Raw genomic sequence first — 22,040 nt, forward strand, 5'->3', positions numbered from 1 at the left:
AGTGAATGAGGAAATTGCCGTGGTCGGTAGCCATGTTCCCTGTCGGTGAGAGGCTACATATGTACACATCTCTTATAAATGTCTTATTCTTGTCAGCTAATGTGCAACACTACAGTCACTTAAAGCCTGAAGTGAGAATGACTTCTACTTTGCTGATAGCCACATTTGGGTCTGCAGAACTTTATTACAGATTGTTTGCAGCCAGCTAGCAGAAAAAAGTATTTATTTGCCTTTTTATGACCACATCATTAAGCTAACTAATTAGATCAGAGCAAGAATTAAATGGGAACGCTACATAGATTTCAAGTCTCAAATGAACTAAAATGAGTTTAAGTACACACCAGTGCCAGTAGAATTAAGAGTCAGTTGTGCTCCTTAGTCATAGCTGACAGCCCTATCGAGAAATACAGACACTGAGTTTCTCAGTTTGAAACTGCGTTATGAAACACAATGGACTATGTAATTTGCACTGTGGAAATTTTCACCACACATAATTAATATCATTACTTCATGAGCGGCAAGTTAATATGTACAAATGAACATATTTTTTGCTTTTCTTACCACGTTTTTTTTTTTATCCAAATTTGATTTCCAATAAACACCAATAAATGCCACTGTTCCAGGGAGTGTGAGCTAATATTCCACAAGAAATTTCCGATGAAAATCATCCCCATGTTGTCAGATAGACTAAATGAAGCTTATTGTTATTTGTTCTTCCAGATCCCTCCCTCCACCCAAGGCAGAAGCCACCAGCCACTGAGCTCTGCTACAAGAGTGAGATCAGCAGCCTCATGGACTTCAACTCTCCGGACTCCTCCCTAGACAAAGGTAAGACCTGCTCCATCCCTCCAGGATACTGTCAAGGAGAAGTTACATGAACAAAAGGGTAGGCTCGCTACTAAAGCACAGGACTGGAACCCGCTATTGTTCCCAAGTTGATTGACAGGTCTCCTAATACAAGGACTAACAATCAACAACAGCGAAATATGAGTAACTAATGATTTCTGATGCTGTGAAAGATCTGTTAACGTCGACAATGGTTGTAAACATTGGAGTAAAACAGGCCAATATTTTCAGTTATGACCAGTTGACAAAGACACAAAATACTTATTTTCAATCAATTATGTATGTAATTAAACCTCACTTTTATATGGTCAAGTAAATCACAGATTTGGCTTTTAGTGACAGCACCAGTCTGGAGGAAGTTTTAGAGTAGTATATCTGCATGTGTGGATGTGTGGTGCACACACACTCTCTCTCTCACTGTCTCTCTATCACACACTGACTCAGTTACTCACACAAACACACACATACACACACAAACAGATTTTCACATGTGCACATAAATGCACACTCACACCAGCATGTAGGAAAAACTCTTGTCTTGTGCTATTGTCATCTGGGTCAGTTTGGAGAGGAAGTGTTTTGCTCAAGGGCACAAAGGCATCTCAGACTAGAGAGCAGCACCTGGTGCTATCCGCAACGCAACCCTTCGATTTATGTCAGATTCCTAGATTTCCTACAGAAACAGCAAAACTCAGAATGGTGACTTAATTGGTGATTTGATTCACTAGGGAGGTGTGTTTTCTGTAGCTGATGCCCAGACTTTCCAGTGATCATGGCAGCAGTGACCGTAGCCAGGCGAAGGTATCGTCATGCCAGGCGTGCTTGTCAGCGGATATTTCACAGGAGAATATCACTTTTTGATTTACCTGAGACCGAAATCACTCGCAGACACAGGTTTCCAGGTCAAACAATTCTTGCTGTACTTGATGACATCAAGGATGACATTGAACCTGCCTACTGTGTTCTTGGTACAAAAGTTTGTCACAGGGGTAATTGCAACCAGACACAAAACAAGGGCGAATTGCACTCGGCTGCAAAACTTTACGAGCATGTTTGCACTGTAATATAATTTGCTCAATACCTTTTGTGAATCGGATCTTGAGACGATGGCGGTTGCAAGTGATTCGAACTTCGTGGTGCTATCAGCGACCACAATCAACTCTTTGTGAAGTTGCGTGTCAGTGCAGAGTGAGTCTAAGAAAAATGAGAGCCATCTGCAGATAGAAACAGATGAAAGAGGAGGGGGAAGTTCATCCATCCATTATCCAAACCACTTATCCTACTCAGGGTCGTGGGGATGCTGGAGCCTATCCCAGCAGTTATTGAGCAGCAGGCGGGGAGACACCCTGGACGGGCCGCCAGCCCATCACAGGGCTAAGACACACACACACACACACACACACACACACACACACACACACACACACACACACACACACACACACACACACATACACACACACACACACACACACACACATTCACACCAAGAGACAATTTAGTATGGCTGATTCACCTGACCTACATGTCTTTTGATTGTGGGAGGAAACCGGCGCACCCGGAGGAAACCCACGCAGACACGGGGAGAACATGCAAACTCCACACAGAGGACAACCTGGGATGACCCCCAAGGTTGGACTACCCTGGGGCTCGAACCCAGGACCTTCTTGCTATGAGACAGCAGCGCTAACCACTGCGCCACTGTACCACCCTAAGAGGGGGAAGTAACAGATAATTAGAATAGGTATACTACAATTGAATTAAGTTCTCTTTCAAATCAAGCATCCCCAGATATGAGTGGAAAGTATTGTTCTTGTAACTGCATTCATAGCCTTTTTTTTTTTACTCGAATGTGGCTTAACCACGTCACGTGATATGCTACTTCAGTATACTTTAACACCAAATATTACTGGGACCACTACAGCAAATTACAGATGAACATTTAATATCCAGGAAGTCACATTACAGATACCAACGCTGTCTGTCCCTGTAACAAACTGGCCACAATTTCCAAGACGGACCATAAACAGTCTAGCCATATACTGGGTTCTGACCTAGTCTTGTTTCATGGATGTATGCCTTCCAATTTTACTAGAAACAAAAGCAAGGCTGTATTGAAACAACAGAAACCTTTGTGCTTCACAGTCTGTTTAGATTGTGATTTAGATATTTGCTGTGACATTGCACACCCACTGCTTGCATCATTATCTAAAACATCTCAAAGATCCAGCATAACTATAAAAAAAAAGCCCCAGAGCTGAGGATATCTTTTTCAGTATTCATTCTGACAGGAGTGTGTGATGTGTCTGTCTCTATGATCTACGCACCTGGCTCACCAGGCAGCATACACTGTCTTGTCTCCACGTCCAGCTCCTTTCATGACATAAGCCTCTTTCAAGGACAGGGAGCCTTGTACAATGGATCAAAGTGGGTGTGAGGGATGGCACCAACACAAAAGCCTCCCCTGGCTTGTGCCACATGGCGAGCTGCCAGCTCCACCGTGGATCTCCACTGTCAACCAGGCCTTTTCCCAATCAGTGTCCTGCTTAGAAGTATACCTGGTGCAACCAGCACTGTATTTCCCCTCTCAGTGGCTGTTGATGTCATGACATTACCTTGAAAGTGCAATGACACTAGGACGTCCGGGTGGCGTGACGGTCTATTCTGTTGCCTACCAACACGGGGATTGCCGGTTCGAATCCCTGCGTTACCTTCAGCTTGGTCGGGCATCCCTACAGACACAATTGGCCGTGTCTGCGGGTGGGAAACTGGATGTGGGTATGTGTCCTGGTCGCTGCAGTAGCGCCTCTGGTCTGTCAGTGCGCTTGTTGGGAAGGGGGGGGGGTGCTGGAGGGAATAGCGTTATCCTCCCACGTGCTGCGTCCCCCTGGTGAAACTCCTCACTGTCAGATGAAAAAAGAAGCTGCTGGCGACTCCACATGTATCGGAGGAGGCATGTGGTAGTGTGCAGCCCTCCCCCGATCGGCAGAGGGGGTGAAGCAGGGACCAGGATGGCTCAGAAGAGTGGGATAATTAGCCGGATACAATTGGGAGAAAAAGGGGGAAACCCCCCCCCCCCAAAAAAAAGTGCAATGACACAAAACAGTCTTGCCTGGTGAAAAAGTTCTCAAAGAGAGAAAAGGTAAAGTGCAGCAAACATTTGAGTGCATCAGACTATCCTGCCGCTTTGAGAGTGTACAAAGACAGGTTTATCGTTTGAAAAGAGGGGAGAAATGATCCTAGCTCCAGGGCTTTTTGTGATCCATGTTATGTATTTGAGTCCAGGTTTCATAAACAGCATGATAGAGAGTAGAGAGACTGTGAATGTGTGTACAGAGGCTGGTGAGAGCAGCTATCTTTGTCCAATTCATGAAATGTCTGTCACAGAATTGAGTTGTACCTGAAACGGCTTTTTGATGCTGAAAATAAAATGGAGATCTGAACAACAGCATTTTTTTTTTGATTTTGAGATACTTTATTGATCCCCGTAGGGAATTACACTCTGCATTTAACCCATCCTAGCTGTGTAGCTAGGAGCAGTGGGCAGCCACCGTGCAGCACACGGGGACCAACTCCAGTTCGTCTTGCCATGCCTTGGTCATGGACACAGACAGGAGTATTAACCCTAACATGCATGTCTTTTTGATGGTGGGGGAAACCGGAGCACTTGGAGAAAACTCACCGCAGACACAGGGAGAACATGCAAAGTCTACACAGAGGACAACCTGGGATGACCCCCCCCCCCCCCCGCAAGGTTGGACAACCCCGGGGTTCAAACTCAGGACCTTCTTGCCCCATATTTCATCAGGCTGCTCACATGAACCAATGCCAGTGCTCATACGGCTACACTAAAACTTTCAGACGTACGCTATGGCATATTAATGCACACATGGACACAGAATGAAAGCACACAGGAATTAATAAAAACATACAAGCACATGTGCAAACACAGTCCTCTGCAACATAAACCAGCTGGTACAGCATTTTTCCTGGGAGCTATAAATGTGCAAAGTCAGGGAAAATACATATACATGCTCACACGCACAACCTTTCCCTGTGGCGGCCAAGGCAGCATACATCACCACAAGTTTTCATTAGAACAAAAACTAGGAATGAAGGGCTGTAGTATCAGCAAATTCATCTCAGGTCTGCAATGGAGAGGGAACGAGAAAGAGAGACCAATTAACTGACTGACTCGGAGAGTGGCAGTGAGAGACTGACATGAAATGAGAGAAGGAAGGAAAGAGACAGAGAGAGAAAGAGAGAGGGAGAAAGTGAGAGAAAGAGATTTGACCGTGTTATTATGGTGGCAGGTGCTGCTTCTGCACATTAGCGGGCATTGATGTCAGTCGTTCGATGAAGGTCGGACTACCCACTGAGGATGAGCATGCGGGTTGGGTCCAGTAATGGCTATGTAAGTGCAAAAAGCTAAAGAGGATTTACAGAGTCAAGTCAAGTCAAGTCAATTTTATATGTATAGCCCAGTATCACAAATTACAAATTTGCCTCAAGGGGCTTTACAGCAACACAACATCCTGTCCTTAGACCCTCACATCAGATAAGGAACAACTCCCTAAAAGAAAAGCTTTAACAGGGAGAAAAAAATAGGAAGAAACCTCAGGGAGAACAACAGAGGAGGAGGAGGGACCTCTCTCCCAAGACGGACAATGTGCAATGGATTTTTGTGTACAGAATAAAACACAATTTACAGAATAAAACATTGAAAGAAGATAACAGAATTATAATGGAATTATAAAGTATATGAAAATTAAGATGAGGAGGATGCCAAGCAGCGTCCAGACACTATCGGAACAGCCAAGGACCTGAGTCACACGACCAGCATCACCATGTAAAAATAAAGCAAAACAAAACAGAAAAAGGTTGAGGAAGGTAAAGGGAGAAGTGAGAAAGAAGTTAGTGGGACCGAGAGAGAGAGAGAGAGAGAGAGAGAGAGAGAGAGCATAATTAAAGGATAAACAAGTCAAAGTTTGCCCAAATCATAATGGCACAATGTCATCTTAAAGCATATGTTGACAGAGAATAGAGTTAGCCAGAGAAAAAGTGACAAAGATGGATAGAAGAGAATGATGGAGAGAACAAGAATAGGTTTTTCTATTCTAATGGGGACACTTGGTCTCCATTAGAATAGAAAAACCTGAAACCACCTGCCTTATGGGGACATTTTATGGGTCCCCATGAGGAAAATTGTCTATCTAAGGGTTCGGACTTGGGTTTAGGGTTAAGGATAGAATTAGGATGAGGTTAAGGTTCGGGTAAGGGTTAAGGTTTGGGTTAGGGTTAGGGTTAAGGTTTGTCATGTAGTTATGATGGTTATGTTTCGGGTAAGGGCTAGCAAATGACTGTAGTCAATGAGCGGCCCCCACAAGTATAGGGAGACATGATATGCTTGTGTGTGTGTCTGTGTGTGTGTGTGGGGGGGGGGGTGGGTGTGTGTGTGGGTGTGTGTGTGTGTTGAAATCTGAAAGTAAATTGTACAACACCGAGCCTTTCTAATCTCACTCAGATGGCCCTTGCCATTTTCCTCCTCACTGTCGGTTTTAATCCAGGTCAACCAATTCTGAGGCAGTTCCAATTAGCTAGGTGTGTTTATAAGTTGGGTACGTTTTCCACAGCTTTCTAAGTCCAACATTGCAATCAAAATTTACACCTGTTATCCCATTTAAATACAAATCTAGCTGAAAATTAAATCCCGCATCAGCAAAGATTTTAATATCACATTATATATCAGTAGTGGTGTCTTGGCATTGACTGCATTTTTATGATGTGTTTCTTTTGCGCACCCTGAAATGTTGTGAGGTCTTACTGTGTTCCAGAAAATGTTCCTTGGTTCTTCTGCATGGCTTCTTGCTGGATGGGTTAATGGGCCAGCAAGCATAGATTCAAAGGGCCCTGTCTGATAGCATCACTCAGCCATCAGACTGCAGTTAATCATAACTCCCTGAAACATATTGGAAAAGAGCACTGGTATGAAATGCACTTGCTATTAAATGCTGTAGGACTAGAGATGTCAAATTGTTCCATATGCTCTGGCATGGTGCCAGAGTACTCTCACAGCAAGAAGGTCCCCGGTTTGATTTCCGCCTGGGACAGTGTTGGCACTGGGGGAGTGTGCATGTTCTCCCCAGACTTTTTGGTGTGCAGTGGCTGTGTGTGTGCACTCTGCATGTTCTCCCCAAGCTCAGGTGGGTTATCTCTCGACTAGGGTCCTTTCTGCATGGAGTTATCATGTTCTCCCGGTGCTCACATGGGTTCCCTCCAATGTTAGAATGAACCCCAATTAAAACATGCAGAACACTCTCCTGACCTGTGCCTGACCATGACATTAATATCCACCTGGAATTGGTCTCCGGGACCAGTGGGCAGCCTCCTGGCCACCCCTTGAGGAAAGACAGCAAGATGAGATAAAGATGGGATAAATGCAAGAAGGAACATTTCTTCAAACACCATTCCCTGCATGCATGTGTGTGTTCTAGTGTGTCGCTATAAGACAAATAAAGTCTTTCTTCTTCTTTTTCTTCTTCTTCTTCTCTAAATGAAGTGGGAACTCATTAGTTCAAAAAAACTGCTCAACTGTGCTCCACCAAAAACGTGTCATCAGCTTATGATAGTATTTGTTTAATCTCCTAATGATAATGATTCATCTGAGTGTACACTCAATAAACTGAACATAAATGAGAGTTATTATTGTCATTAGTGTAATGATCATATTTCAAAATGTGCCATGCTGGAGACCTACTTTACAACTAAGACCTTCGCCTTTAGTTTCAAAGAGGTGCAAGACAGGTTAAAAAGCTGTAATTTCGGGCGACCGGGTGGTATGGCGGTCTATTCCATTGCCTACCAACATGGGGATCACCGGTTCGAATCCCCATGTTACCTCCAGCTTGGTGGGGTGTCCCTACAGACACAGGCCGTGTCTGGTGGTGGGAGGTTGGATGTGGGTATATGTCCTGGTCACTGTACTAGCGCCTCCTCTGGTCGGTCAGGGCGCCTGTTCAGGGGGAGGGGGAACTAGGGAGAATAGCATGATCCTCCCACGCGCTACGTCCTCCTGGCAAAACTCCTTACTGTCAGGTGAAAAGAAGTGGCTGGCAACTCCACATGTATCGGAGGAGGCATGTGGTAGTGTGCAGCCCTCCCCGGATCAGCAGAGGGGGTGCAGCAGTGACCGGGATCGCTCGAAAGAGTGGAGTAATTCACCAAGTACAATTGGGGAGAAAAAGGGGGACAAAATTCACAACAACAAAAAAAGCTGTAATTTCTAATACTTGGTTACTTCGTGCACACACTATGCAAGGAGCTAGCCTTAACAACTAGCCATGCACCCCCAAGCACAGCTGGCCTCTGGATGTAATACCCCTTCCTTGCCCTTGAAATAGCTGTTAAAAGGCGCACGGGTTGCTAATCGGGATTGACGTCTGGCATCCATGGAATGGCAGTGGAGGCGGAGGAGATGTGGGGTGGGCATGAGAGGCATGGGAGCAGGGCTGGTTGTAGGAGAGCTGAGTGGCAGCTGGTAGTGGGCAGTTTGAGCTGCAGATGAAGGGACGGGAGGAGGGAGAGTCGCATTCTGATTCTGATGAATCAGGAGAGGAGTGGGAGACCTGCCTTGATTGGATTAAAAGAAAAAAGAATCAAGTGGAGAAATGGGTGGAAAATTTGGATGCACAGTAAAAGTGAAATGATTAATGGAATGAGAAAAAAAGAGAGTGAACGTAAAGACACAGAGAAGATGAATTGCAGAGTGAAAGGCTCTTCACAAAGGGGTTGAAGATATAAGGTTCCAGAACTTATAGAAACAGTTTCCAAAAAAAAAAAGAAGAAAGAAAACAAGTTGCCATTTTAACCCCGACCCACCCTTCCTATTCTTCTGATTTGCCTTGAGGAGGGGAGAGAGGATGGGAAAGGAAATGACAGGAACTTAGAGGTCGAAGCAAATCTGGCACCTAAGCATTCCATTTAAAACCCCTGCTGTTAGCCTCCGGTGGCCCCATAGAAGAGGGATATGCACTGACATGTTACTGCCCTGAGGATTAAATGTGAGGCATCACATTCTGCTGTTCAATATTGTATTATTTACTGAGATTTAACGTCTAGTTAAGATGAGTCACCACATACCTCTACAGAAGAAGAAAGCCACTTTATTTTATCATCGTACAGTTGTTTAGTTACAGTGAAATGTGTTCTCTGCAATTAGCCCATCCTATTGTATAGGAGCAGTGGGCAGCTGCAGCACCCGGGGACCAACTCCAGTTCTTCTTTCCATTGCCTTGCCCAGGGTCACAGGCAGGAGTGTTAACCCTAACATGCATGTTTTTTTGGTGGGAGGAAATCGGAGCACCTGGAGGAAACCCACGCAGACACAGGGAGAACATGCAAACTCCACACAGAAAGGACCTGGGACGGCCTGGGGTTTGAACCCAGGACCTTCTTTCTGTGAGGCAACAGTCACACCATGCCGCACTAAATCCCTTTGTGATTTGTGGCTGGTTGGAAAACTCTTAGTCTTGCAAAAAGTGAGACTCTCATGATCTATTGCATGCTGATACATATACTAAAAAAAAAAACATTGTGAGGACTTTTAGAGAGGACTTGATATAATTGTATTAGGTCTAGTTCACTTCACATTTCGGCATACTGAGCACACTTTCGGGTTAAAATCCAAACCAAAGGGAAGAAATCAGGGCATAAGCACAATGCATTGTGGGTTCACAGTGGGATGTTTTGGCAAAGAGGACTTGAATTATAGTGGAGATGGTGCACTCTATCAATTTAGAATAGAACAACTTAAAACGCTAAAGATGGAAGCACATACAACATAAGACCGTGCAGTCAGCAAAACCGACCAAGCGAAGCACCATAGTCTGCATGCTATAGAGATGTTCATCCAATCACATACTCAGATCATGCAGTCAGTGTTGGTATTTACAACAGATCATGTGCAAATTTTTATGATCCCTGAGACATTGAATAGCGCATATGTACAAGCATTGATAAAAAAATAAAACAAGACCTATTTCAGTTAAAAACAGCTTCTTTTGGAATAAATTAACACTCCATGTTGCTTATAATTTGCCAGTGTTCCTAAAGACAAAGTGTAAATTAAGTTATTAATTATTAATTAAGTTTCCTTTATTAATCCCCTTGGGGAAATTCAGTTACTGCAAATTAACCCATCCTAGCTGTGATCTGTGTAGCTAGGAGCAGTGGGCTGACGCCTTCATGCTGTGCCTGAGAACCAACTCCAGTTCTTTTCCCATTGCCTTGGTCAGTGGCACAGACAGGAGTATTAACCCTAACATGTATGTTTCTTCTGATGGTGGGGGAAACGGGAGCTCCCGGAGAAAACCCAATGCAGACACGAGGATGACCTGGGATGACCCCAAGGTTGGACAACCCCAGGGTTTGAACCCAGGACCTTCTTGCTGTGAGGCGACAACGCTAACTACTGGGCCACCGTGCCGCTCATGAAATATGTGTCCCAGAACTTCCATCCAACCATCCATTATCTGAACCGCTTATCCTACTCTCAGGTTCGCGGGGATGCTGGAACCTATTCCAGCAGTCACTGGGCAGCAGACGGGGAGACACCCTGGACAGGCCGCCAGGCCATCATAGGGCCGACACACACACACACACACACAAACACACACACACCTATTCATACCTAGGGAGAATTTAGTACAGCCGATTCACCTGACTTACATGTCTTTGGACTGTGGGAGGAAACCGGAGCCCCCGGAGGAAACCCATGCAGACACGGGGAGAACATGCAAACTCCACACAGAGGACGACCCGGGATGACCCACCAAGACTGCCCCGGGGCTTGAACCCAGGACCTTCTTGCTGTGAGGCGACCACACTAACCGCTGCGCCACTGTGCCGCCTGTCCCAGAACTTGAGGATATAAATTAAAAGATACTTGTCTCTCCTTGTTGGCCAAGAACTTACCATATGGTGGCATTGCCAAAATGGCACTGAATGAAATGGCTACTCTAGAAAGGCTTTGGTTCTGGTTTCTTTCAGCTTGCTAACTCTAGGTACAGAGCAAAACAAGTATGGCAGGTAGATAGAGTACAGGAGTTATTGGCATGAGTTATTTGCTCCAATGGCCAAAGTGGCTCTGCACTGCCAACAATTGCTCCATCTCACCATGTCACTCTCTTTCTTGAGTTTTTGGATCTCTAACACACTCAAAACACCCAATATCTATGTACCCACAGTGAATTGCATCACATCATAATTTCCTTTATTTTGTTTTGACTTTATTGAAATTGATTTCATACCAGAAAGGATCCATAGTCCAATAGGAAGTGGGATGATACTTCCAATTTTTGACAGACTTTTTGGGGTAGTTTTGTGTGCACCAAAGTCCACATGGAGTATTTACAACACCTGTTTACACGTCACAAAGTTCCAAACTAAAAAAAAAAAAAAAAAATCAAAGTGGGGATCCAATTATGTGTAAAAGCCACCAGACTCAATCCTCTATCGGGCTGCTGCAGCTTTTTCCTTATGTTTTGTGTTCTACTCTTTATAGTCTCTTTCCCTTATATTTCTTTTTTGCAAGTTTGTAGCTCCATATAGCATAGACTGGACCATACCTTTGCACAGATTTGCCAGCTTTTCCTAACAAAGCTGTAAATCTGGTCAACTGGAGCCTAATCGGAGTTATGTGTCAACAGTACATGGGGCTTGCTGGGCATGGCAGGCTGCAATGCTGGGAAAACCCTTGAAAACATGAGATGGAGAAAGCAGGATTTTAGGAGCACAGGGTAGCCTCTGACAGGTACACATTGTGTGCATTGATGAGGGCCCCCATGATACTGTTAGTAATCCATTGCTGATGACAGGTGGGTGGTTATTGGAGAGATGGACACCCAATTCTTCCCAGCTGAACCGCACTGATAAACAGTTTACAGCGGCAAACACGTGCATTTGTGCTATTCAGTTCGATCTTCACCTCCCTTCTCTGTCTTATACTCTCTCCCTTTCTCACACGTACACAGCAAAAGGTTGACATCTCCTTGGCAATGGAAGGAAGTGTGGCTATCCCATGAGGTATTGTGTAAACAGACTGTACAGAAGGACAGATTGGCTGTGTCCATTGATTTTCATTTAAGGGATAGAGCTCACCACTCATCACCTCCAGGCTTTCCGAAATACTTTTCAACCCCGTGCATATGCTGTGTGAATATATGTGTGTGTGCGTGCGTGTGAGACACTGATTGCGTACATCTCTGTCTTGCATCAGTATGTAAAAAGTGCATACCAGCAACTTTCAAGTATAAAATATTATTTCACTAGACTCCGTAGACCTTTTATCATAACACACACTAGGTCATGCATATCCTGGAATGCATTACTTCTTTTGTTCCCTGGTCTCTGCTGGGTGATTTGATGGTGTCTTAATGTAGTGTAAATAGGCGGTGTGTGCCAAGTACATTCTCTTAATTAGGAAGCCCGACAGACCTGCTGATTAGCACTTTATCTTTGTAAGTGTCGGGGTCCAAGCTGCAGCTGGAACACCTCCCACAATAGTTGCCTCCTGTGTTAGCTAGCGTGTCCCAGTAGGTCTGTGGCAACGCTAATTAATATGCATATGATGCAGCTTTTGCTTCTAAGTGTTGCTACTGAACAGCAAAGATGTCTCAGTTAACAAGGTAGGTTGCCTCCTGGAGGGTAAGTTGTTAAGAGATGTTATCACAGTCTTGCAGATGTTCTGACGTGTAAGTGCTGAATGACAATGACCGAACAAACCCATTTTGGATGCTTTAACACTGCTTTGCTGAAGTCAGCTTCTCCCTTTAGGTGGAGTTATATGTAGGCTGTTGTTCTGCAATCCTTTCTTAAGCGGTCCACCAAAGCAATTTTAGCAGCACAATTCTTTATATAACTTTACAACACCCATTCTCACTTGATAAATTACACTATTACACTTTTTCAGATTCCTTTGCCGAGTTTCTGTTCTCCAAAAATGGGAAAAATGCTGAGTCATCTCTCATCCATGGCTTTCTCATTTTCAGCCATTGAGAAATGGTTGCTAGACAGCAGCAACTGGTGTCATTTGTAGCTAATATAAATGACCTGTCTCTCCACTGGCATAAAAAGACATTTATTTTCACATCATGGTATAGTTGGAAGTTGAATGAAGTCTGAAATTAATTTCAAATGTCCGTTATGAATGAACTCCCCTGGAACGCTGAACCCTCTTTAACATTCCTCCTCTGTCTATCCCGAACTCCCTTTGGGGCACTATCATGAAGTGAGATCTGCACATGCACGCTCGCTCGTGCACTTCTCACAACACAAAGCCTCCCGCTCACTCTCATCTCGTCCCAGCCGTACAAGAATGCAGCTATTATGTTGTGCCTGCATTTCTCGCTTTAATCACTGGCATATCAGTTGAGCTCGGGGGGGGGGGTAAGAGGTGGGGGCCTGTGAGGGACACAAACCCCCCCTTTGAGCAGCCAGTATTCAATTTCCTCACTTTGTTCATTATGCTTGGACACAATAGAAAACAAGAGCTTATTTTCTTTGGGTCTGCTTTATTGTTTGGAAGAGTGGGGCTGCGCTGCGAATGAATCTCAAATGACACTCGCTGCGGAAAAGGCCGGATGGAAATGCTTCTGGTGGTACAGATGCTGACAATATGAAACAGTAACAAAGAACCTCCGCCGTGGCCCATGGCACTGTATGTACAAGGAATACGCTCGCTTTTGAAAACTTGGGCCAGTTTAGATATGCCCACATGAACATTTTCCTGTCTTTTGAACAACTTAGACCAGCGTTTCCCAACCCAGTCCTCAAGGAACCCCTATCCTGCAGATTTTCATTGTAACCCTGCATAGGTAGCCCTGCTTGTACTTACTCAACCAGTCATCTCACAGCACTTAATATGCAAGGTGTGCAACATCTGACATAATTCATTGCTGATTGGTTGAATAACTACAAACAGGTACCTATTCAGGGTTGCAAAGAAAATCTGCATGATAGGGGTCCCTTGAGGATTGGGTTGGGAAACACTGACTTAGACAGTGGCTCCATCTACCCAGGACACACTTTTTTTGGTACCTGCAGATAAGTTACTTTACTCAGAAAAGTTGCTGTTTGAGCGTCCACGTGGCGTAGCGGTCTATTCTGTTGCCTACCAACACAGGGAACGGTGGTTCGAATTCCCGTGTTACCTCCAACTTGGTCGGCTGTCCCTACAGACACAATTGGCCATGTCTGCGTGTGGGAAGCCGGATGTGGGTGTGTCCTGGTCACTGCATTAGTGCCTCCTCTGGCTGGTCGGGGCACCTGCTTGGGGGGGAACTGGGGGGAATAGTGTGATCATCCCACGTGCTACATCCCCCTGGTGAAATTCCTCACTGTCAGGTGAAAAAAGAAGCGGCTGGTGACTCCACATGTATTGGAGGAGGCATGTGGTAGACTGCAGCCATCCCTGGATCGGCAGAGGGGGTGGAGCAGGGACTGGGATGGCTCAGAAGAGTGGGGTAATTAGCCGGATACAATTGGGGAGAAAAATACTAAGGGTCTAACCTCTTCTATCTACGCAATGATTAGTTCTATAAATACCCACATGCTGGACCACTTAAGGAAAACGTGGGAGCAAGACCTGGACGTGCACTTCTCGGCGGTTGAATAGGACTGAATATTTGATCAAGTGCACACCACCTCTCCTTGTGCTAGACATGGACTTATCCAGTTTAAGGTCTTACATCAACTCCACATTACTAATTCTAAGTTAGCTAGGATCTATCCAGATGTCGACCCTGCTTGCAATAGACACAAACACTCAATCTGCACTCTGGCTCATATGATTTGGCTTTGCCCAGCTCTAGGAACATTCTGGAAGGACATATTTAAGTCCTTTAATGAAATTTCCAGTCTTAGTATTGACCCAAATCCACACATGGCCGTATTTGGTGTGGGACCGGATGACATCGCCCTGAGTAATAATATGTATAGTGTTATGCATTTACAACCCTATTGGCAAGACAGCTAATCTCTTCAAATGGAAACAGGCATCCCCTTCCACACATAGCAGATGGGTGAAAGACGTGATGTTTCACATCCAACTGGAACATATAAAATGCACTTTAAGAGGCTCTGTGGAGAAGTTTCATAAAGTATGGTCTCCCTTTTTAGCCTGTTACAATAGACTACAAATCTACAAATGTTGGTTTGGGATGAGGCCTAGGCTGATAGATTACAGGACATCACACATAAATCAGTTTGAGTTGGTGCCTAGGTACATCCACACCATGATATAATAACTCACCCCCCATCTCTCCCTTCTTTCTTTCTTTCTTTCTTTCTTTCTTTCTTTCTTTCTTTCTTTCTTTCTTTCTTTCTTTCTTTCTTTCTTTCTTTCTTTCTCTTCCTTTCCCTCCTCTGTCTTTCTCATCTCTTTTTGTCTCCTTTTCTTACATGTATATATCATTAATTACTAACTTATGTATTCAAATATCTATTTTACTTCATTCATATTTCATTTATTTACTCATTTTATTTTATTTCGTACCCTATCTGTAACTCTCACTCATACTTGGAATATCACCTTTGTTACTATATTACGACACAGCATATCGGCTTTATAACCTCTGATACTTGATAAACACCTTCTGATGCACTGCTGTTGTTAATATTTTACCTTAGCAGCCTGTTACCCTTATTTTTACTTATCACTTCAGTTGCTGGACCTGATGCTGCTTGTAGTTTCAGTGTATTTATTTTGATATTATTATTGATGTTATTAGTATGATTGTAATTCATTGTGTTGTTTATTTTATTATTTTAAATTCTTTCTTTTCTTATTTTTTGTCTCTGTACTGTCACACAAGGAAGTGTGGGATGGGGATTGTAAAGGGCATGGTTGATTGTGATGTCCATGCTCCTGATATCCTCATCTTGTTGTTTTTACACTGTGCAAAAAAATAAAAAGATCATAAAAAAAACAATATGTGCACATAGCCGATTAACATGTGCAAATCTATGCGGAGTAATTACACTGAATCTCAGTTATTATTTCTGCACACACCCAAAGTCTATACATGACAATTGCCAGATTATTTATTAATTCATTTATTTGTTTGTTTGTATTTTTCCTCCTTTTTCTCCCCAATTGTATCTGGCCAATTACCCCACTCTTCTGAGCCATCCTGGTCGCTGCTCCACCCCCTCTACTGATCTGGGGAGGGCTGCAGACTACCACATGCCTCCTCCAATACATGTGGAGTCGCCAGCCGCTTCTTTTCACCTGACAGTGAGGAGTTTCACCAGGGGGCATGGGAGGATCACGCTATTCCCCCCCCAGTTACCCCCCCCCCCAGACAGGTGCCCCGACTGACCAGAAGAGGCGCTAGTGCAGCGACCCAGGACACATACCCACATCTGGCTTCCCACCTGTAGACATGGCCAGTTGTGTCTGTAGGGATGCCCGACCAAGCCGGAGGTAACACGGGGATTCGAACTGGTGATCCATGTGTTGGTAGGCAACGGAATAGACCGCTACGCTACCCGGACACAATTGCCGGATTTTTGCTGAAAAAAGTGTGATGGTGACAAACTTGAAAACACAAGTCAAACAAAATGCTGTTTCACCTTCTGCCAAGCTCCTTGATGGACACCATGACTGTGGCTTGGTGATTATGGGAACTGTATTTGTTTGTAAGAGTCATCATCATGCCTATTTCAAGGGCTCTTGGCTGTGTGCTAGTGTGCGGCATAAACAAATCATTATTAGTGGACAGGCTCATCAGGATTATCTCTCTTAAAAATCAAACCGACTGTCTTCTGTCTGATTACATCATCGATTACGGCCTCGCTGAGACGATGCCTTTGACTCTGAGTGGGGGATGAAACAAACAACTGGATACACAGATGGTTCAGACTATTAGTTTGTCCTTCTGCCTGCACTAACTGTGGAAATTTGCTACTGATATAACGTTTGATATTTTCATTTTAAAAGCATGTGTAGCCCATCCAAATGCCTGCCTGCTTTTCACAATGTGTCAGAGAAATGGTTCAGATGAGATTCAACTGAGCGGAGAGAAATAAATTGACGAACAATAAACATGTCTATTGTTTATTACATGCTAGAAGAAACAATATTCGATTCAACCGAGGAACTAGACAATATCGTATTGTCCAAACTCTACATGCCCTCATGATGGCTGGTAGAAGCCCCTTTGTTACGTGGTAAGGCTATGTACATATATATACAAGTGCTATTCAAAGCAAGATAGACAGAAAGTGCTTTAATTATAAACAGGAAACAGGCAGAAATTAGCTGTGAATATCAAGCAGCTTATCCTATTGAAACACTGCTTAGTAAATTAATTTCCTATTGAACTGCCTATTGTGTTTTCAGAGACGTTCATTTGAATGTATTTATTTATGGCTTTTAACCACGCAACTTCATCGCAACATGCTCCATTCCACAAAGGGCAGGTTCTGGAAAAAATAATAAGGAAATAATAAAGAAAAATAAGGGGAAAAAAAAGAAAGAAAGAAAACCACTGACTGGAAACGTAATGATGTACAAGGCTTCCAAGTTGCTTTCAGTTGCCCATCCTCATTCAGCCGATCTTTATTTGTGGATAACAATAAACTTTATTTATGGAGCACATTTCATACATAAAAATGCTTGCAATCTACATGGGAGCAAGTTGAGAAGCAAACTGAGAGGATAAGGATTACCTATAGATAGGATAAGAGAGCATGTGCACGTATGTGTGCACTTGTGTGTGTGTGTGTGTGTGTGTGTGTGTGTGTGTAGAAGAAGAATACGAACCCTTGCTAGGCCCTCGCTAGGTGCTACTGGACAGGTATTCGGTTACCTAGAGCTTCAGGCAAGTCAACAGCTGGCAGACCTGTCATTACTTTAAGTAAGACGCACACACCGCACAGCTTATCAGCATACGACAACACACACTCACTGACACAATCCGACCTATCTGCAAACACACACCTTGACAGAGCTCCTCCCTGTTTAGTGCATGTGCGCATGTCTGTGAGTCTTGTGTTTGACCAATGTGAGAAAACACAACACCCCCCCCCCCTGTTTAGCTGGAGGTGAAGGGGGAGGGGACAAGAGTACTGTGTACTGTATCTCCCAATCCGTGGGAGTTGCCTTGGACAGGTACACTCAGAGAGAGAGAGAGAGAGAGAGAGAGAGAGCGCAAAGGGTAGAGTTGGGTAGGTAACCCGTGGACATATTTCCTGTATTTAAGCAAGCCTGACTTCAGTGGCTGAACAGAAACGTGGGATAGAGTGGGGAACAGCTGGAGAGAGAAGGCTCTTGAATTCCTGCCACTCTGCTGTGAATGTCCCCGGAAACACACACCTGACAGATCCAGGAGACCGCCACAAAACATTCCTTGGAGGAGGGAATGAAGTCGGACAGGGAGGAGGGAAAGCCCGGTGAGTGGAAAAGACAAGTGCAGCTGCGTCTCCACGTTCCGCTTGACTGGTGTGGAGTGAGGTTCAGTCTTGAATTCAAGGAGGTTTTTAGATTATACTGACAGATTTTATGAGACTGGGATCTGCGGTTTTTGGACAAAAAATGTTAAGAGGGAATGCTTTACTTGTTTTTTGAGCGTGAAGCCTGGGGCATGTTCAGGTTTCTGTGGACGTGCCAGGTGTCATGTAAGATAAAGAGTTAGCGAGTCGGTCACACACCTGTTGTAGTACCAAACCGTTGGTAGAATTTAAACTGCAGTGACCTTAGATTGGTTGTTTTTGTCTTAGGGTAAGAATGGACTCCACCATTACCAACCTTACTGCTTACAATGCCCTCATTCATCTCTTACTTCAATCTTAGTCCCCCCCCCATGACATGCACAGCATGCAGGTAGCGTGCAGGTAGCAAGCTTTTGACTCAAGACTAGGAGGAAATATGAATTTTGATGATCAAATGCACACTTGGTGTTACAGAATGTATTTTTTGTGTCCTTTTGGCTGCATAACCATTTGGCTATCCAAGAGCCTCCCATTTCTGATCGTGTCGGTGTCAGTAGCCAATCAGCTGTCAGTACGACTTCAAATATAACAGTATAATGGTTTTGTTTTGCTGAGAATACCAAGAAATAAAAAGGATGAAATCAAGAATATGGCCTCATGATTGTGCTGTGAGCCGTTCCAATATCGTCTTTTGTTGGTAGAGGTGTCAGTTTGTTTTGGCTGGTTTGTGATTCTGTGTGGATTTGTTCAGGTTTTTTTTTTTTTCCAGTGGTCAGGGACTAGGTGAGTCACAGTGTTGTTGGTGTGAATGTGTACAGTCGTGTTTCTAAATTACAACATTTATGTGGCTTTGTCTGGCCAACTCACAACGGTAGTAATGTGTTCTGTTGCCATTATACACACCCAGACCTCTGGGCTGTTTGTTCTGCTGCTAAGCCCAAGAGTGTGTTTTACATCCAAACCCTTTTTTGCTGTCATAGCACAGCTATTTTTAAAGTCATGTCAACTTTAAAACATAACTTTACCAGACAAGTGGAATGCCCCACTTTTTGGAGGCTGGACACTACTGCCATTATGAGGAAGACTTTTAGACTTGCTTTTAACTATTTCCCACAGAAAACACCCATAATCCACCTTCATATCACCACTACACCTGTCCTTCAACCCTCGGCTAAAACTGGAATACAAATAGGGGAGGCCAAAGGTCACCACGAGACAAGAGTTCACACAAGGCACATTTTGACTAAGTACTGTTCAGTGTTTCACATATACTCTGGACTCACTGGTCCATCACAGCTGTGACTATGCACATAACTTGTGTAGATTCCTGTACCTTGTATGTTTTTTGTATATGTATTTTGCACAGATTCTCCCAAGTAAGGTACTTCACTGGCAGTTTCTTAAGCAACAAATAATTGCCATTTTTTGAGTAACAAGTCTATAAAACCTTACTGTATTTATCTTTACCCCACTGAGTAACAGTACTTATCTGCTGTAAATACTACCTGCACGCAATACTAAATTTAGCAATGTGAATAGTTGCAATGCAAATGAATATTTCAGTGTCTTAGCGTATTCCCTTTCCAATTCTGTCATTGCCAGTGGCTAGGATCTATGTTCTGCCCAAGACTTGTTCATATATGTACATATATTTGTATTCAAAGCCACACTCTCCTGCATGTGCACGTTACAAGGTTATTTTGCAGGTCTCTTTATAACCACTGTCTTATATTGGGGGCAGCTGGTGATGTATGCTACTACATTGCTGTTTACCTGTAAATCCAAGGTTAAATTTCCCCTACATCTTTGTGTTGATATCTTTTTCAGTTTGTTAACTACTCTGGTGACTATTTAGTAAGTCATATTATCAACTTCACTTTCTTACTTTTCTTGGCATTTATCTATGTTGCCTGCTACGACAACCACATTTCCCCATGGGGATCGTTAAAGGTTTATCTAATCTGATTAAATCATTTAACAATTTAGATTGTGCACTTTCATTTCCAGTCTGTCGCTCCTTGTAGAGACACAAATATGGTGCCTTGTGTTAAGGTTTTGTGGTTCTTTTATATTGCTCAGTCCTAGTAACCCAGCATTATGGCGTTCACCTGTTCAAACTGTGTTATGTCTTGCAAGCAGGTCGACTAAATCCCTCTTCATTATCCCAAGGCTGGCTGGTGACACCTTAGTGCTGTCAAAGCAAAACAAACAAGCACCTCGAGGGTATAGGTGGCCCTCTTTTCCAAGCCTCACCATCCCATGAGTCTGTTTGTTAACTGTCCCTGAAGGCTTGCCTTTTACTCTCACAGTTCTGTGATGCTGTCTTCATTTTCATCATGGTTAATTTATGGTCTCATATTTGTAACATGGGATACATAACAAATGTCGGTCATGTAGGTATTTCTTCCTGTCACCACATTACAGCTGAGTACCACCAACTTCCACTCTGTTGGCATAATGGTACACACCGTTTATCATATCCAATCAGAATCAACTAGTAGTGGGCAGTCCGGGCAGCGTAGCGGTCTATTCCATTGCCTACCAACACGGGGATCGCCGGTTCGAATCCCCGTGTTACCTCCAGCTCGGTCGGGTATCCCTACAGACACAGTTGGCCGTGTCTGTGGGTGGGAAGCCGGATGTGGGTATGTGTCCTGGTCGCTGCATTAGCACCTCCTCTGGTCGGTCGCGGCACCTTTTTGGAGGACTGGGGGAATAGCGGGATCCTCTCATGCGCTATGTCCGCCTGGGGAAACTCCTCACTGTCAGGTAAAAAGAAGTGGCTGGCGACTCCACATGTATCGGAGGAAGCATGTGGTAGTCTGTAGCCCTCCGCGGATTGGCAGAAGGGGTGGAGCAGTGACCGGGATGGCTTGGGAAGAGTGAGGTAATTGATCAGGTGCAATTGGGAAGAAAAAGGGGGAAAATTAAAAAAAAAAGAAAAAAAAAAAAGAATCAACTAGTCATTATCAATATTGTTATACTTAATTCACTCCTCATTCTTGGCTCTGCCAACGAAGCCAGAAGCATAAAATATTCAAAGTCCCATACAATATAGGCTGTTCCATTTTTCAGTGTCTTCTGACTGTCAGTCAAACACAGCAGTGATGTTACGTAGGTGTACGGCAGGATGTAGTCTTTGCCCTGCTAACTAGGGGTTTATGAAAATATTGACACACTTGAGGATTGCGATACTGTCTTTCACAAGATTGTATTGATTGTGAAAAGCATTGCATCTATTGTTAAAGGGAAGTTTCACCGATGGTTTTGTGCATGTGCAGTCAGTACTGATGAGTAATGCAGTCAACTGAAGCAATGAAGTCCCCACTGTGACGAACTATCTAAACTGTTGTGTTGTCCTGCTCAAGGCGGCATGGTGGCGCAGTGGTTAGCGCGGTCGCCTAACAGCAAGAAGGTCCTGGATTTGAGCACCGGGGTAATCCAACCTTGGGGGTCGTCCTGGCTCATCTTCTGTGTGGAGTTTGCGTGTTCTCCCTGTGTCTGCGTGGGATTCCTCTGGATGCTGCGGTTTCCTCCCACAGTCCAAAGACATGTAGGTCAGGTGAATCGGCCGTACTAATCTGCCCCTTGGTATGAATGTGTGTGTGTTTATGTGTGTGTGTGTGTGTGTGATGCTCTGGCACCCGGCCTGTCCAGGGTGTCTCCCCGCCTGCTGCCCAATGATTGCTGGGATAGGCTCCAGC

At 44.2% G+C, this 22,040-nt stretch overlaps 1 protein-coding gene across 2 annotated transcripts in view; it reads left to right on the plus strand.

The window, feature by feature from the left end:
- kazna (kazrin, periplakin interacting protein a) overlaps positions 1-22,040 on the plus strand; it is a 223,144-nt gene that overhangs the window by 138,523 nt on the left and 62,581 nt on the right. For both annotated transcript variants that reach the window (XM_056274020.1, XM_056274022.1), the window contains exon 2: positions 721-828. In XM_056274020.1, the coding sequence (XP_056129995.1) occupies positions 721-828 (108 nt within the window). The remainder of the gene's footprint in view (positions 1-720; positions 829-22,040) is intronic.

This window comes from Lampris incognitus, chromosome 2, assembly GCF_029633865.1.
Source record: "Lampris incognitus isolate fLamInc1 chromosome 2, fLamInc1.hap2, whole genome shotgun sequence".
Classification (NCBI taxonomy): domain Eukaryota; kingdom Metazoa; phylum Chordata; class Actinopteri; order Lampriformes; family Lampridae; genus Lampris; species Lampris incognitus.